Genomic DNA, 17,623 nt, shown 5'->3' with positions numbered 1-17,623 from the left:
GTTGTCACTGGTCACCCTTCTCTTGAACTCTGGTAGCAATTTGGCCTGTAATGATATATAGTTATATTTAATAAAAATACGTAATAATTTGTAAAGCACTTTACAATGTACAACATGATTTAACAATCTCATCCAGTTCTCACAGTTTCCCTGTGAGGTAGATAATGTTATTAAATGAGGAAATTGAGGCTCAAGTGATAATGACTTACCTGAGCAACAAAGCCGAAATTGCAGCCTAGGTTTTCTGATGCCAGTTGTCCTTTGATAATCTTGTTTTCCTAAGTAGATTATAAAATTCTTGTCTTGAATTTAATTAATTATTTCTTAATTTCTTCCACAGCACCTAGTTTAGTGCTGGGCAGAGAGTAAGTGTTCAAAAGACTGCACGAAGACTGGCCGGTAGTCAACAATAACATGGCTTTTCTCCTCTCTGCTCTCCAGCGCCCTCATAAAGCCAATGCTGAGGAGATGACCAAGTACCACAGTGATGACTACATTAAATTTTTGCGCTCCATCCGCCCAGATAATATGTCTGAATACAGCAAACAGATGCAGAGATGTAAGTCCATTGTGTACCCTTTCTATTCTCAAGCTCCACTGGGATCTCTGCTCAATTGGAGGGGCTTACCCTGCCTTCCCTTCTACCTCCCATTCTGATGTCACCTGATTTCCCCTGCCTTTCAAGGGTCAAGGGTGCCAGGGTACTCCTTTTTTTTTCAAGTCTGTTTTTCCATCTTTCCTGATTATTTAAAGAAAGACACAGGTTGAACTTTTCCCAGTTATATTCACAACACTGTCCCAAGAATACTGTCATTGTTGTAACAGAAAAAGGACTGACCTGAGAGGGGAAGACAGGAGACATAGGTCCCAGCTCTGACTCTTCACTGACTGGGCCAGTCCCTTTGCCACAGATTTTTCTTCTCTAAAATGGGCTGGACCAAGAGACCTCTGAGGTCACTCCCAACTATAACTGCTCTTTGTATTAATTGGGAATTTAGTGGCCACTTAGGACAGACTCTTTTTTTTTTTAGTGCTTTAATAGCTTTTTTTCAGAATAGCTCCAAACTGGAAATCAGGACAGACTCTTGATGATACAATCTTTGGGATGAATTCTACCCCTCTCCTCCCTTGGGTTTTGAAACTGAGAGGTCCCATCTCAGAATCCATATATTCAGTTTGGAGATTGTGGAGAATTGTGGAGATTCTACTATCTGGGGGTGGAGGTAGGGATGGGAGTGAGAATTGTTCAAATTTGGGAAGAAACTATCACACCTGACTTCTCCCTTGTGTATTTTATAAATAATCTCTTAGCACCCATGGCCTTATATAATAACAATGTAACAGCACTGTTCAGAAGTTTTGATTAGTTTATGACAGTTTTTCTAGTTTGCTAGCTGCCGGAATGCAATATACCAGAAACAGAATGACTTTTAAAAAGGAGAATTTAATCAGTTGCTAGTTTACAGTTCCAAGGCTGAGAAAATGTCCCAATTAAAACAAGTCTATAGAAATGTCAAATCTAAGGCATCCAGGGAAAGATATCTTGGTACAAGAAGGCTGATGAAGTTCAGGGTTTCTCTCTCAAGTGAGAAGGCACACTGTGAACACAGTCAGAGTTTCTCTCTCATCTGGAAAGGCACATGGTGAACACGGTCAGGGTTCCTCTCTCATCTGGAAGGGCACATGGCGAATACGGCGTTATCTGCTAGCTTCTTCTCCTGGCTTCCTCTTTCATGAAGCTCCCTGGGAGACATTTTCCTTCTTCATCTCCAAAAGTTGCTGGCTGGTGGACTCTGCTTCTCGTAGCTATGTCGTTCTGCTCTGCTCTGTCTGAATCTCTTTTATTCTCCAAAATGTTTCCTCTTTTACAGGACTCCAGAAACTTCTCAAGACTCACCCAAATGGGTAGAGACATGTCATCATCTAATCCAGCTTAATCTCCACTCTTGATTAAATTACATCTCCAGAGAGATGATCTGATTACAGTTTCAAACATACAGTATTGAATAGGGATTTTTCTACCTTTATGAAATGGGATTAGATTAAACATGACTTTTCTAGGGGACATACATCATTTCAAACCAGCACAACAGTTTAACTTGAACAGGAAATCTTTGCCACTTGTTTATTGCTACTGGCCACAAAGTATTCTAGTTCCCAAGGCAGAAAGTTTTTTATTGTTATAATAACTTTGCAGTGGTAATGATGGCAGAACCATGGAGACCTTTTTTGAAGTTATTGCATCAAATTTTTTTGCCATCCACAACTCCAGGAGCTGCTGCCCTCTTTGGGTGAGAGCTTTCTGTTTGAACTGACAGGGTCTTATTACCTTCCAGGGTGAGACAGATTTATTCTTTTGCTCTAGATGGCTTTAAGGATTCATAACTTATATAGGCCAGGGATCAGGCTCCACTCTCAGCAGAGAGGGTGCTCATTAGAGAAACAGCTTGGTATTTCTGCAAGAAAATGAACTTTGGTGTCCTGGTTTGAAACTCCCACCTCTGCCACTTAGCTCTGTCTTCTTGACTCTCCTAGCCAAGGAGAGCTTTGGGGGGATAAGTGAGATAATGTACATAAAGCATCTATCCCCAGTGAATAGTAACTTTTGTTCTTATGACATAGTTTTTGTAATTTGCAAATCTGTCAAGGGAAAGTATTAGGTTCAGTTTCTAGTTTCCTCTAATTTTCCTGAAACCAGCACAGTGAAGACATGCATTAAAAAGTTAGGTCTGAGATATTTTTCTCACTGGAGATGGAAGCAAGAAGGATGAGTGTCTCAGAGGACTTCAAAGGCACTTCACTGACTTGATTCATATGGGTATAGAGGGTTGGAGAAGGCAAGGACTTCAAATATCACTTAGTGCCATGTTTTATAACTTGAGATGTCTGCAGAGACAGTAATGTGAATGTAAGAGCTCTTTTTTTTTTTTTTTAATACTTAACAAAATCTAACCTAGGAAGTTATACCTGTGATAAGGCCGAATAAACTCCTTATGGTCAGTTTATGACTGTGAGGACTTTAATTAGTTCTAACCTAATATTTAATTAGTTAAAATGGGAACATGAATAAATGCAGTTGGGGGGGTAGGGAGCCTATCAAAACATGGGACTCATGGTAGAAACATGATTATATGAATTTATGGTGGTAAAAAGTTTAAGGAATTCTCATCCATTTTATAGATGTATAAATTGACACTCAGGAAGGTGAAGTGACTTTCCCAGGATGATACAGCAAGGTATTGGTAGAATGGAGAATAAACTCGAATCACCTGATTCTGAGCACCGTAGTTTTTTAAAAATAGCACATTATAAAATATTTAAAAAAATACAAAAAGTGATAAGCATCCATTTACCCACTACCCAGCTCAAGAAAGAAAGCATTACAATACAATTGAAGCCCATGGGCACCTCTTCTTGATCTCACACCCTTTCTTTCCCATTGCACCCTCTCTTATACCACCACCCCCAGGTAAACGCTATCCTGAAGTCAATGTTAATTCCATGCATTTCTTTATGCAATGTGCTTTTTGCTGCTCCTTCTCCTATCCATGTTGCTCCTCTTTAGTGGAAAGCCAGCCTAAATGAGAAGTCTTTATAGTGGGAAGAGGAAAAACCCACAGAAAAGCCTTCCCCAGGCTCACAGATTAGCCCAGCTGAGAATTTGCTTCTCCCGTTTTTCCCTTTTCCTGTCTATAATCACACAGCTTTTGAGGTTGGAATAAATGGGCTTGCCATTTGGGCCACATATCAGCTTGGGGCCTGAAGGAAAATATTTTTTCTCATGTCTGAAACCACCTTTCCTTCTATCGAGGTTTCACATCCCAAAGGGTAATACAGTCAAAGCTTTGGAAACCCAAGAAGGAAGCAGACAGATGGAGAAGTCAATTGCCAATGGATAAGTGGCTTGGCACCCAGGGAACAAAGTTCTTATTGACATAGCTTCCTAGTGTTTACCTGGCAATTAGGGGAGAGAGCCACCCATTGCTCACCCCCTTATGCACTTTGCACTTCCTCAGAGTACCTGTGTTGGCAGAACAACAGATCAGGGTGCCCTCCACACTTAGGGCAGTGCCAGAGGTCATAGCTCTTGTGGAAATGTAAGCCTTGAGCTTCAGCTTGTTACTAGCACAATCCAAGCTGGGCTCTCCTACCCTTCTCGTCCTAGGATTCCTCCTCCTTGCTCTGCTTTGGGAATTTCTATTTGCAAAAGCAAAGTGTAATGGGAAGGCTGAGGCAAAAGAATAGGGATCTAACCCCACTCCTGCCTCTAACTTCCTTTGTATCATCGATCTCTTAGCAGTTTCCTTTTCTGTGAGAGGAGACGCGGAGCCATAAGCTTCCTCTCTAACTGTGTGTCTACGACCTCCAGATGTGCTCCCCTTCTGGTCTTTTTCATTTCATTTGCATTATTGTTTGCATGTGTTTTCTCATTATGTACTAGTTTGTACTCTTACCTCTTTAGAGACCTGAAATAACTGTTAATCCAGTTGTCTTTTGTGGGTAAAATAGAAAAAACACAGGACTGTGGGAGCCAAGACACCTGGAACTCTTTTTCTGCTGTTGCCTCTGCCTGTTTATACAACTTTCGGCAAGCCACTTGGCGTCTCCATATCTGTTTGTTCCTCTGCACAGTGGGGTTGATATCTGTCTTGTCCAGTTCGTGGATTGTTGTAAGGATCAAATGAGATTGTGTATGTGAAAGTACTTGACAGGCTTTTCAGTCAGAGCAAACCAAGCTTTGAATACCACCTCTGCCATTTACTCAGTTCACTCTATGAGCCTCTTTCCTCATTTTTGATATGGGGCCAAATCCTACTTCAGAAGGTTGCATGAGGATAAACAAGATAAGGTATTTAAAGCATTTATCACAGTGCTTGGCCCATTGTAACATTCAGCAAACCATCTTTATATAGGTCCTCCACTTCTTACTGGTGAACTGGAGAGAGATAAGAGGTCTGGGAACAGATTCAGGCTGGAAGAAGAAGCTAAATTTTTCTTCCTCAAGGAATGAACTGACATTTCCCAAGTACTTGCTAAATGCTTCCCCACATAGATTTCTGTTAATCTTTGCAAATAAATACCTAAGTGAAAACTAAAGGAAATAAATTGTGAAAACTAACCTTTTTTTTCTGTTTCTTTCAAGTCAATGTTGGGGAAGACTGTCCAGTATTTGATGGCCTGTTTGAGTTCTGTCAGTTATCTACTGGTGGTTCTGTGGGTAAGGAATATACATCTCCTCCCCATTACCCTGGCAGGGCAGATTTGTGACCATATAGAATGGTTCTATGGGCTTACATCTTTGGTCTCTAAAATGTCCTTTTGGTTCAGTCCCAGTCCAGGTTTGGTCTCTGACATGGTACCAGCTGATGTCCTTAACTTGTACTCTTCCACCAAGAGATCTTATGTAGAGGAATTCCCTGCAGACCTCATGGGTTGTTGAAATGCTGTACCTAAGAACAGTTTGTGACCTGCAGAATACTATAAAAATGGAAGTGCCATCATCTCTGACTTATGAAAGAGCATGGTAGATTCCTTTAGAGGTCAGAAATACTCCCCACGTCTCCTACTTCCATTAGTAACTCCTAGGTTACCTCTAGGATTACTTTGAACCCTTTATTAATAAGTACTTATTTTCCTATGATCATTATATCCCCTACCATGCCTCTAATACTGTCTTGGAAAATAGAGATGTACAGAGAAAAAAAATCAGAATTACCCACAATCATAATGTCTGTAGATAACCAGTTAGTATTTTGGTGATTGTATTTCTACTCTTATTGCTAATATATGGACATAAGATATATACAATATATTTTACAAAAATGTTTCATGTGATTTATATATAGTTCTGAATTTGAATATTTTACTTAGTAAAGCTTTAAAACTTCTCTGTCCATAGTATTCTTTTATAGCATGACTTCTAATGGCTACTTAATAATTCCATTAAGACCTACTTCCGTGAATGTAATCAGTCCCCCATTGTTGGATAAACTTGGGTGTTTCATATTTTTATTGGTGTTAAAGTTACACTGTTGCAAATCTGTTGGCATACATGGGTGTGTATTTCTCTTAGTTTTTCTTAGACTTATCTGTTCTTTGAGGCAACCTGATTTTGGTATTTTCTCAAAATTTTTTGACCATGAGCCACAGTAAGAAATGTATTTACACACGCCATCTGGGATACACACACCAAAGTGTCACAAAATAATTATTACCTTTAATGTTACTCTGGTATTTTTATTCTACTCTATTTCATTAAATATATATACTAATTCAGTTTTCAGGCTTACTAAATGGGTTAGTATCCTCAATTTGAAAAACAATATTTTGAATAGCCAATATCATGTTTATTCCATATTGGAATAGGGTGGGAGGGAGAAGTCTGGCTTGTAACAATACAGCAGTTGAATAAGCAGGTCCTACCTCTCACTGGGTTCCCTGGGCTTCTTGGGGGATGGGGAAGAGTGCTTTGGTAACCGGCTTATGTTCTTTCTTCCCATGCCTAGCAAGTGCTGTGAAACTTAATAAGCAGCAGACGGACATCGCTGTGAATTGGGCTGGGGGCCTGCACCATGCAAAGAAGTCTGAGGCATCTGGCTTCTGTTACGTCAATGATATCGTCTTGGCCATCCTGGAACTGCTAAAGTATGCCTGCCTGGCCTTGTTTCTTGGAGGAGCACCTTAGGCCAGGTCCCCACTTCCCTCTACCCCTGGGCTTGCCTCCCTAGTTTGCTTTTCCTAGCAGTGTGCTGGCTAGGATGTTTGGTGAGTGTCTCTGGCCATTTTCTCCTTGACGGGGTCTTGGTTTGATCTGAGCTCACAGCAAGATCAGGGGGCAGGTGCTGCTCAGATCCTGCCTCCAGAGTGTCCCTGTGTGGCCGGAGTTGACCCTGGCTATAGAGTAGGAAGATCGGACTTGGTCGGCTTGGTCAGGCCTCTGGAGACACCGGCCGCTCTTCCACCTTCCTTCAGCCAGTTTCCACGTCTCTGGTGCTTAGAGATACCTGAGGGAGGCAGCCAGCCCGGTAAGCTGGGACCTGGCGCCCTTGGCGCGTCCCACCCCCAAAGAACCCCCAGGCCCCTGACCCCCTTCTAATCCTAGGTATCATCAGAGGGTGCTGTATATTGACATTGATATTCACCACGGCGATGGCGTGGAAGAGGCGTTCTATACCACAGACCGGGTCATGACTGTGTCCTTTCATAAATACGGAGAATACTTCCCAGGAACAGGGGATCTACGGGTGAGAACTCCTGTTAGGGGCCAACCAGCTGACCCTCAGCTGCCGGTTCTAATTCTCCCACTTCGTGCCACTAAAAACCACTTCCTGCCTCTTCTGACATTCAGAACATTGTACCTCAGACTGTGGCACATGTAACTTTATGGTCTCCTCCCCCCTATCCCCCCTTATTCTGGAGGAAGAGAACAATGGGACATAAAGATTGGGGGAGGGAAGAGAGAGGTCTACTGACTCATACTTCCCTTTTGCCACAGCTGAGTTGCATTACACTATTCAGATGTGACCTAGGCTTGAGTTTTGGGAGAAAAGCTTCACATTCTCTCTCTTGGGCTAAGATTTTGGACCCTTATGGGCCTTATCCAAGGTTCTTTTTTTTTTTTTTCACATGGGCAGGCACCAGGAATTAAACCCGGGTCCTCTGGCAATTCTTGCCTGCTGAGCCACCGTGGCCCTTATCCAAGGTTCTTAATATTTGTAGGTCACCTTTCCCTTCAGCCATCTGACTGATGCCTAAGCACTCTTTCCCCAGCAAAATATACAAAATTTTCCATCTGATATTTAAGGGTTAACAGATACCTTCTCTTTCGAGGTCCCTGGACTTCAGGATTAGAATCCTTATTAGCTAATTCACTGAACTGTTTTGTCTGCTTCCATTAGCATGAATACAGTGAAACCAGCTGCTTTGCAGTACCAGTAGCCTTTGGGTGAAAAACTGGCACTAATTCATTTGCCAGGGCAAGCATTAAGGGTAACTGAACGTTTATAGTTTTTGTTTTTTTTAGGTGGGTATTTGTAAAAAAAAAAAACTGATCATTGAAATCTCTGAAAACTTGTGAACAACATTTTAAAACCTTGTTTTATGTGAGGTCCACCAATATAAAACTACATATAATATTTGTGACTAATATTCAGACTTGATTTTGTGCTATTACATACGATAATATAATAATAATAATAATACACTGTTTTATCTGTCAATTGAACTAAAACTTTGAGACTTTTGACATTTAAAGCCACAATATAAGGAATTAGAAAATTGTATCTTAAACTCTATTAAGCTCATGCCAACCAGGTACATACATTGATATATATGGCGATATTGCTAAGAGGTTTGAGATGAATTCGCTCAAAGAAAACTTCCAGGTTTATTATTAATACATTTTTTTCACCATAAAAACAAGGGTTAAAATGATAAAACAAAAATTACAAAATATGATTTTTGTGATTACCTTGAGTTGTTATATATGTTTAATAAGCATTATGTACATAGATCTTAAATTGGTTATTTAAATATGGTGTTGTCATTTCTCTAATAAGCTGGTTATTTAGGCCCTACTGAGAAATATAATTCTCCTTAATCATCAGTTAAAAATGTTTTTTGTTTGTTTTTTTTTTTTTGCATGGGCAGGCACTGGGAATCGAACCCAGGTCTCTGGCATGGCAGGTGAGAACTGCCTGCTTAGCTACCGTGGCCCGCCCCAAAATGTTTTTAAACATATTTTATTTATTAGAGAAGCTGTAAGTTTATAGAAAATATAGTTCCTATATACCTACCCCCTATTATTAACTTTGCATTAGTGAGGTACCTTTGTTAAAAGTGATGAAAGAATATTATTAGAATTATACTATCAACTATAGTCCATAGTTCACATTAGGGTTCACTGTGTGTACAGTTCTATGGTTTTTTTTTTAATTGTATTCTAGTAGCGTGTTTACAACCTAAAATATCCACTTTTAACCACATTCAAATCAGTGGTGTTAATAACATTCATGATGTTGTGCGACAATCATTACCATACATTACCAACAGACAGTCTACCAACTAAGCAGTAACTCCCCATTCCCTACTTCCATTTTGGCCCCTGGTAACCTCTATTCTGGTTTCTGACTCTATGAATTTAATTATCTTTTTAAACATGCTTTCTTTGGGAGAATCAGATCGAGTTTATAACAACTTTTCTGGGAATATAATGTGTTGTTTTTTTTTTAACTAGGCAAATTATAGGCAGCACTTACAGTTTTGAAATTAGTTGGACGAACTCTTCATCCCTTTCTGCTTCCCTTCCACCCCTCCCTAGAGAGGGAATAATGAGGGGGAGGGGGAGAGGGAGAGGGATAGTAGCTGGGGGTGGGGGTTATTTCTGTGACCAGGGCCAGGCAGCTCTAACCTAATCCAAAGGTAGAAATCTTATGCTATGGAGCAGGATTATTATAGTCTCTGACTCCATAAATAGCTCTTGGCCTGGGTTTAGGCTCAGCATATCCAGAGATCTGAAAGGAGCTAGACTTGCTGGTGAGGGGAATGGTACTGAAGTACCATAGCTCTGTCCCTGGTGTACCTCATGGGCACAGCTTATCTCTCTTAGAACCACTTCCTCTTTCCTTAGCTTTCCAACCCCAATTCTCAGACTTTCTCCTAGCTTCATCTTTCAGTTTGACTTTAATGTCCCTCTTGATTAGGATATTGGCGCGGGCAAAGGCAAATATTATGCTGTTAACTACCCGCTCCGGGATGGGATTGATGATGAGTCCTACGAGGCCATTTTCAAGCCGGTAAGTGATTTATCTACCCCTTGGGTTGCAAACAGGGTGCTAGTCTAGGGGGAAGGAAGCAGAGCACCCTAGCATACTCAAGGATCTCTCCGCATTGTAGAGGCTGGTTGGGAAATGAGGTGTGTTTTAATTCCTGGATTGCATGCTGTGTGGTCAATTAGGGGAACAAAATTCATCCAAATATTTGTTGATGGCTTCTGGGAGCCAGACTCTCTGCTGGATATAAGAATATCTAAGACGTGATCTTTGCCTTTGAAGACCACACAGTCTGTTGTGGGGAAGGCAAACACATCCCCAACAGTGTGTGATCAGTTGGAGAGAGGAGTGAGAAGAAAGAAACTGCTGCCTGGACGGAGGAGAGGGTGATCAGAGATGATTTCACAGAGGTAGTGGGGGCTGGAGGATTAGCATTGGCAGAGGGAACAGCATTAGCAAAGGCAGAAGTATAGAGACCAATATGTAGCTGTTTGTAGACCAGTATGTGTGGAAGGAGTATTGAAGGATGTGTGGTAGAAGATTACTACCACACACTGGGGGGAGTAAGAATTTCAAAGGGAGCCTTGAATGCCATGCTGAGGAGTTAAATCTTCACCTATAAGCCATGAGGAGCTATTAATAGAGTATTGGTTAATAAGGTCAGAGAGTCATTCAGCAAACACTAAGTAAGTGCCTATTACGTGTCCAGCAGTAAGGGTGTCAGAGAGGCCTGTTATAGTCTCTATCCTCAATAAAGTTAGAAACTAGTTGTGTTCACAAAAGTGAACTGCTTCCTCATAATTAATGCTCAAAATCTGTATGACTAAATGAGTAGAGTAGTTGCAGCTAAAGGTGAGAAAGGCTTCCTAGAGGAAGTAACACTGGAGTGTGGGAGGTGAAAGAAGGGATTTAGGGAGGTGACAGGATGCAATTCTAGGTTCAGAGTTATTAGAGCTAGAATGATCTTAGAGATCCTTTCACACTGGGACACTGAAATCCAAAGTGTGAATCCCAGCCAGGTATTCCCTTTTTTCTACCAAACAGCATAAGGGAGAGTGGGTGATAAGGACTAGAGGAAAGTGCTGCACCCACCTTTTCCACCCTTATACCTCTCATAGCTTTTCTGGAGGCTGATGGTGACCAGGATGTGTCCTTTCAGGTCATGTCCAAAGTAATGGAGATGTTCCAGCCTAGTGCAGTCGTCTTACAGTGTGGCTCTGACTCCCTGTCTGGGGATAGGTTAGGTTGCTTCAATCTCACCATCAAAGGTAAGACCAGGTACCACAGGAATGGGCGGCAGAGTCCTGCCAGGTGCTCCTGAAACCCAACACCCCTTCTCCCTCACCAAAGGGCATGCCAAGTGTGTGGAATTTGTGAAGAGCTTCAACCTGCCTATGCTGATGCTGGGAGGAGGTGGTTACACCATTCGTAATGTTGCCCGGTGCTGGACATATGAAACAGCTGTGGCCTTGGACACAGAGATCCCAAATGGTAATAGCCCCAGGCCAGGTTGGTTTGGGCAGAGCTGGATTTCATATGCCCTCAAGCTTCCCCATTGGTCATATGACCTCTCCTCTTCTGATACTATCATTGATTCTCACACCTATCTTGTAATTGACAGACCACAACCATCAGTTCCTCCCTAGTCCATTTTGATCTGACCCCCTCCTTCCTCTTCTTGTCTGGACAGTTATTCGTGCTTAAAAAAGATCAAAATCCCATACTCACCCACGTCTCTCTGCATTCTTCCTGGAGGCAGTCTGTGCATTGGGTAGATGGGAAGACAGGTCCAAAGAAACCTACAGATGTCTGGTCAGGATCCCATGGTGGAGGATTCACCAGGTCTCTTGACTTTTTTCTCCCCTGCCCCAATCAGAGCTTCCATACAACGACTACTTTGAATACTTTGGACCAGATTTCAAACTTCACATCAGTCCTTCCAATATGACCAACCAGAACACTAATGAGTACTTAGAGAAGATCAAGTGAGTGTACCCCCCAGCCACCCCTTGATTGAACATTCCATGGTCTGGTTTGTCCCTGACCACCTCCTCTTCCATTGACCAGACAGCGACTATTTGAGAACCTGCGAATGCTACCCCATGCACCTGGGGTCCAAATGCAGGCAATTCCTGAGGATGCCATCCCGGAGGAGAGCGCTGATGAGGATGAAGAGGACCCTGACAAGCGCATTTCAAGTAAGACCCAGACCCAGGGACATGTACCTTCCCGCCTTGTAGGCAGCTCTGACTTCCCTTCATTGCTCCTGATTCCATATTCCCCCAGGATACCTGCCTGCAGAGAACCCCAAATTCCTCATGTCCAATACTTATAGGAACAGGTTCGGAAGTCCAAGTACCCTTCCCTCCTGTTGGTACCCTTTTTTTGATGTTCCTTGGAGGATGAGTAGGGAAATTATGGGCATAGACCCTGAGATAAAGAACCTTCTACTCTTTCACTCATATCCTTCTACTACCTGCAGTTTGTTCCTCTGACAAACGAATTGCCTGTGAGGAAGAGTTCTCTGACTCTGATGAGGAGGGTGAGGGCAGCCGCAAGAACTCTTCCAACTTCAAAAAAACCAAGAGAATCAAAACAGAGGATGAAAAAGAGAAAGACCCAGAAGAGAAGAAAGGTGGGTTGGGTTTGAGCCTTGAGCCCTGGCCCTGGAGGATGAATCTGTGTAGGGCACAGGAAGGAGGGAGCTACTCTGGCCCTGCCAGCCTCTGTGGGGCCCTTCCTCAGCTCCTTCCTTGGGCTGTTCAGGAGCTCCCACAAGTGGCAAGGCCCATAAAAGAAGGAAACTCAACTCTTCATCTCCAGGGCCTGGACTCCCCATGGTCAGGAACATGGCTCTCACATACCACCCAAGCCTTTTCCCAGTACTTTACCCTGAGTTTCCCAAGGGGCACCCTCCACCCACCAGGTTCAGGCTCTAGCATGCTGGAAAACCGGTCCAACCTGTTTCTTCACAACAGGGCTTACTGGGAAGACCTGGGATGGGCTTTTCTCTTTTGTAGGGCCAGCCAGCGGGCAGTAGAGTTGGGGAGGGAGTTCAAGGATATTGAGACTCCATGTCTTTCCAGAGGGGCTTCCTTGGCTATCCCTGTATTCTTGTGTTCTAGAAATCACAGAAGAAGAGAAAACCATGGAGGAGAAGCCTGAAACCAAAGGGTGAGGAAGGAACTGTCTGTCATCTCCCTGACATTGGAGCACCAGTCCCTTTGTCCCACCACTGTGAGAGGAGGCACAGGGACAGCTGGTCCAGCTTACAAAGGCCTCTTTCAGGGACCAATCTGTCACTGCAGTTCTAGGCAGAGCTAGGAAGCCCCAGCTCCAGCAATCACCTGGGAAGCCAGGATCCTAAGTCATTGGACCCACACTTTGCCTCAAAGCCTTTTGGTTGGGTATCTCATACCAGTCTCTGCTCTCTCCACAGGGTCAAGGAAGAGGTCAAATTGTCATGAGCAGACCTTTCAGTTCTGGCTTCTTGCCAAGTTCTCCCACCCTTCTCCCCCAACCCTCCAGAGTTTATATTTTCTATTTCTGTGTATTTATATAAAAATATATTAAATATTAATATCCCTAGGGATTGGACAGACACCAGGACCCTGAGCCCAGGGCAGCTCTGCTGAGTAAACTCTTCTAGAAGCTGTCTTGCCATCCCTCCACCCCTCCTGCCCCAGCTCTTTAATTTTGAACCACAGAGGATGCCAGGTCTGGGTGGAAAGTGCCTTAAGCACAGAATAAAATCCTGAAGTGCAAAGTGCTTGCTTCCTAGCTTTGGAAAGGTGCCCCTTATTATTCTAGAAGGGGTGGCTGGGCCTTTGGGGATCCCTTATTCTTTTCAGGCTCCTTAAGGTAACATCAGCCATTTTTAGATTGGTTCCTTTCTCATACCTTTCTACCATTGCAGCCCAGCTCCAAGTGAGCCAAGAAACTTATACTGCTTGCCTGTTCTGCTCTCTCCCAGTTCTGCAGGTGGAGGTTGAGTTTCCTTTTTCAGATACTATTTTCATTTTTGTGAGAATCTTTATAATAAAATGCTACATTTCTAGACCTTCCTTGAGCTGTTTCCTGCCAGTGTCCCTGGGTTGATTCAGACTCTGCTTCCCTGCCCTTTGGTGTCATGAGGGTCTTTTTCACCAGTCTTTTTACCCTGTCCCCAGAAGACCACTCATTAAAAAGCACCACTAAAGGGAGAACATTTATTCCTTTTCCAAATGTTACAGTAAAACCAGATGGAAGAGAATGGTTTTAGCAGTTAGAAAAAAAAAATACAAATCTGGAGCTTGGCCATTAAAAGTTATTTACAAGGCAGAGGGAAAAAAAAATAAGACAACAAGTAGTTGTTTCACATTACAGACCTCCCCTCCCACCCAAAGCCTAAAACTTGCTTACCAAGTCAAAAAAGAGACACAGTTGATTCACAAGCTGGAGGTTTGATCTTGAGTAAGACATTTATAAAAACCCAGACAGGCAGTGTCCTCCCCAGCCCAGGGGCCACTAGGCACAGCACAAGAGACTAAAAACTCAACAAGGGGAAAGGCTGGACACTTAGGGTTCGGGAGTGCAAGCACCCCACTTCTGGCTCAGGGATCTAGGGAGCGGGGTAAACAAAACCTACTTGGAAATGAATCAGGGAAGAAAACCAGCGACTGCTTTCTGCAGGGGTGGGACCAGGAGAGGAGGTAGGGCCAGGGGCAGGAGCATTTCACATCACTAACCTAACTTGGGAAACTGCAAGGGACCATCTTCAGTTGGCCTCCAGAGGAAGACCAGATGGATGATGGGAGAATCCACAGGAGGGAGAGGAGGAGGAGGGGGAACGTGGTTGGGAGGGGGCAACAGCCCCTTCCTTTCTGGGCACAGGAAGGCAGCCAGGGCACCAGGTCCAGGCAGTGACCTCACAAGGACAGCACAGTTTTTGTAGCTTAGAGATCACCCACCTGCCCCCACCCAGCTACTCATTCTGCTTGCTGGCAGGTGTAGGGCCACTCTCTGGCCCCGAGGGAGTGGATGCCTCTGCAGCCTGGGGCCCTGCCTCTTCTTCTGTGTCTCCTCCCTTGGAGTCAGCACTAGCCTCTGCCCCCTTGGCCTGGGGCTCCTGGCTCTCGGGGGTAACAACAGCCTTCCCTTCCTGGGCAGTGCCTTCGTCGCTGCAGACACCCATCTCCCCCTGCTCCTGCTCTTCCTCTGTGGGTGAGGAGGCAGAGGAATCACCCCCACCCTCCTTCCGATTTCTCTTGAAGGACAGGCCGCCCAATTTGAAAGGCTTCTTGAAAGAGAATTTCTTCTTTTTCTTGGGGGTCTCCTTGGGGGGGGACTCCCCCTTGGCCTCAGCGGCCTGGCTGGGGGGTGCTGGCTCGATGGCATCGCCTGTGGCCCCGGCTGCCTCATATGTTCCGTTCACGGGGGGCGACTCCCCTTCACCCTTAGGGGATAGGTCTCCATTGCTTTTCACGTGGCCGTTCTCCTGCAGGGCAGAGGAGACAGCAATGAGGGCGGGATTCTTTCCCCCTCCTCTCAGACTCGATGCTACAGCACCCGAAAGCCTGGCTTTGGCCTCACCCAACCAACACCTGGCATTCCATCAAACATCATCCTCTTGCCCCTCACGGGCGCGCTGGGCTCCCAGAGGCCGCAGCTGGCAGGAGGCGCTGGGGTCCGGGGGCCCCACAACCCCCCGCCCCGGGCGCAATTTCTATTCCACGCGGAACCGCTCCCGACTGCGATCCTCCGCGGGCAGGCAAGCAGTGCCAGGCGATATTGGGCGGGAAGCCGCCACGGGGCGCTGTTTCTCTGCACCTGGACGGCCTGTTCTCCCAGGCTCCTGCTTTGTGCCAAAGGCCCCCCACCCACCCCAGGCTCTCCCCACATCGACTTCCTCTTAAAAATAAACCGTGAGCCATCGAGGTCGTATCTGTGGGTGGGGTGGGGTGCGCTCTTCACCAGGCACCGGCCCCGCTGCCCCTAGGCGCCCCAGTGGCGCGGCCCATCAGCGCCTTTGTTCCCCGCGCGGCACTTGGGGCGGCTGGGGGACAGCGCCTGGGGCCGGGGCCGCGAACAAAGAAGGCGGCCGGGCCCGGTCGGCGCCCCCTTCCCGCCCCTCCCCTTGCTTCGCCCGCGGGGGCTGCGGCGCCGAGAACAAAGAGACCCGGCGGGGGAGGGGGCGCCGCGTGTCCCGGGCCGGACAAAGCGCGTAGCTCTGCCCAGGGGCCTAGAGGGGGCGAGGTGCGAGAGGAGGGGGCCGGGTCCGGCTGTGTTGAGCGCACCCACCTGTCCGTTGGCCTTGGCTGGGGAAGCGCCTGCTGTCTCCTCGGCGTTCACGTCGCCCCGGGGAGCCTTGGAGCTCTGGCTACCCATACTGGGGGTCTGCTGGGGGGCGCCCGGAGCCGCCCCGGGCTCGCGCCACAGGGGATAGTTCGGCGAGGTCGGCCGGGTCGGCGGAGGGGTGGGGCTCGCGTCTGAGGGGGAGGGGTGTCAGGGGGGAGGTCGAGCTGCACCCCCGATCCGCGCCGGACCCACTAAAAGCGACTGACGCCGCTCCGCTTCGCGCCGGAATGCCACCCGCCGCCCGCCGAGCCTCGTATATAAGTGCCCGGTGCTCGGGGGCGGGGCCGGGCATTTAAATGAGCGCCCAATCGAGGGTGGAGGCGGGGTCAGGTCGCGGGCCCCACTTGAGCTGTGGGCGACCCAGAAAGTCTGGTTCCGACAACCAGGGGCAGATGGGTCCGGATTGGGGAGGAGAGAGCCAGGTCCTTCAGAGAGCTGCTCGGGGGCCAGAATTCTAAAGGAAAAGGGAGAATGATTATCTTTCCCATCCCCCACCTCTCAGGGTGGGCGCCCCAGCATCTGTCATTCTCCCCCTTGAACTCGTCGAAGAGCTCCATGCCCAGACTCGTCAGACCAGACGGCTGGTCCTGAGTTATGCTCTAGAAACTCCAAGGCCTTCTGCCGCTTCTGCGCACCCCCCACCCTCTGTCAGACAGATGGATCTCACCCTGTACCCCTCTCCTCAGCCCCACGGTGGCCAGTCTTGCCAAGGTCCAGTCTTGCCAAGGTCCGACAGCCCCCTCACTGCAGCAGCTCCTGCCCTCAGCCTGACTCCATTCCAGTGTCCCGACTCTGGCAGTCCTATGACTTGAAGGGCACCCCCATTCTTATGTGAAAGCTGAGGAGCCTGGGGCTCAGAGAGGTGGACAGCTTGTCTGGCTTGAGTCTGGTGACCTCCCAACCCCACTCCCTACCCCACCCCCCACCCACCCACATCTGTTCTTCCAGGCCAGGGCTCCCCATTCAGGCAGAGAAATCCCAGCAAGACACCCAATTAACCTCAAAACCCTCCAATTCCTGAAGAGGAGGGATGTCCACTTGAGGATAGCCCCCCAGGGCTGCCCAGCCCAGCCCAGCCTCCTGTTCTGACTGAGAGTGAGGGAGCAGGGCAGTGGAGGTGGCTGGAGTCTAACCAGCTCTGGTTCCTGCCACTTCCGCTTCCCCAGACCTGGGCAGGTCAGTGGGAACTCCAAGTCCTGGCCCCGGATGTGCGTTTCCGTTGCCTGCTCTCAACCCTCAGGAGGAAGAGGATGGGGGCTGGAGGAAGCAAAGTGTTGCAAAAGCAAGGCTGTATCCTGGCCAGCTCAGCAACCAGCTCCTGCCCTCCCTCCCACGGGTAAGGCCTCTTGGATGCCTGAAGCTCTGAAGTGTGGACCCACCCCAGGGCCTGAGAAATCAGAAACCTCCCCACAGAGGGCAGGGAAGGGCTAGGTTGACTTCTACATTCTGCACTCACTCCTACACCTTCTATCCCCATGCCCACTCTGAGACTGCAGAGTATTCTCAGCTTTACTGGC

At 46.6% G+C, this 17,623-nt stretch overlaps 2 protein-coding genes and 1 long non-coding RNA gene across 6 annotated transcripts in view; 1 reads left to right on the top strand and 2 right to left on the bottom strand.

Moving 5' to 3' along the window:
• HDAC1 (histone deacetylase 1) overlaps positions 1 to 14,104 on the top strand; it is a 62,714-nt gene extending 48,610 nt beyond the window's left edge. For all 3 annotated transcript variants that reach the window (XM_077150474.1, XM_077150471.1, XM_077150473.1), the window contains 12 exons: positions 442 to 559; positions 5,144 to 5,218; positions 6,507 to 6,645; positions 7,103 to 7,244; positions 9,702 to 9,794; positions 10,930 to 11,038; positions 11,121 to 11,261; positions 11,647 to 11,755; positions 11,838 to 11,968; positions 12,253 to 12,405; positions 12,896 to 12,944; positions 13,210 to 14,104. In XM_077150474.1, coding sequence (XP_077006589.1) covers positions 442 to 559; positions 5,144 to 5,218; positions 6,507 to 6,645; positions 7,103 to 7,244; positions 9,702 to 9,794; positions 10,930 to 11,038; positions 11,121 to 11,261; positions 11,647 to 11,755; positions 11,838 to 11,968; positions 12,253 to 12,405; positions 12,896 to 12,944; positions 13,210 to 13,237 — 1,287 coding nt within the window. In that variant the 3' untranslated portion in view covers positions 13,238 to 14,104. The remainder of the gene's footprint in view (positions 1 to 441; positions 560 to 5,143; positions 5,219 to 6,506; positions 6,646 to 7,102; positions 7,245 to 9,701; positions 9,795 to 10,929; positions 11,039 to 11,120; positions 11,262 to 11,646; positions 11,756 to 11,837; positions 11,969 to 12,252; positions 12,406 to 12,895; positions 12,945 to 13,209) is intronic.
• On the bottom strand, positions 6,276 to 13,287 carry LOC143674580 (uncharacterized). Of its 2 annotated transcripts, XR_013171118.1 has the most exons (4): positions 12,694 to 13,287; positions 11,499 to 12,065; positions 10,863 to 10,999; positions 6,276 to 7,004 (listed from the first exon to the last, which is right to left on the bottom strand). It is a non-coding gene; the product is annotated as an uncharacterized LOC143674580 (long non-coding RNA). The 2 variants fall into 2 exon arrangements; XR_013171117.1 differs by having other exon boundaries at positions 11,499 to 13,287.
• Positions 13,965 to 16,356, bottom strand: MARCKSL1 (MARCKS like 1). Its single transcript, XM_077150475.1, has 2 exons — positions 16,050 to 16,356; positions 13,965 to 15,246 (listed from the first exon to the last, which is right to left on the bottom strand). The coding sequence occupies exons 1-2, from the start codon at positions 16,134 to 16,136 to the stop codon at positions 14,734 to 14,736; spliced, it is 600 nt and encodes a 199-aa protein (XP_077006590.1). The 5' UTR covers positions 16,137 to 16,356; the 3' UTR covers positions 13,965 to 14,733.
• Positions 16,357 to 17,623: the final 1,267 nt, after the last annotated feature.

Source organism: Tamandua tetradactyla, chromosome 2 (genome assembly GCF_023851605.1).
Source record: "Tamandua tetradactyla isolate mTamTet1 chromosome 2, mTamTet1.pri, whole genome shotgun sequence".
In the NCBI taxonomy this organism is placed as follows: Eukaryota; Metazoa; Chordata; class Mammalia; order Pilosa; family Myrmecophagidae; genus Tamandua; species Tamandua tetradactyla.
Note: the sequence above shows the minus strand (reverse complement) of the source record. Positions and strands in the feature narration are given on the sequence as shown.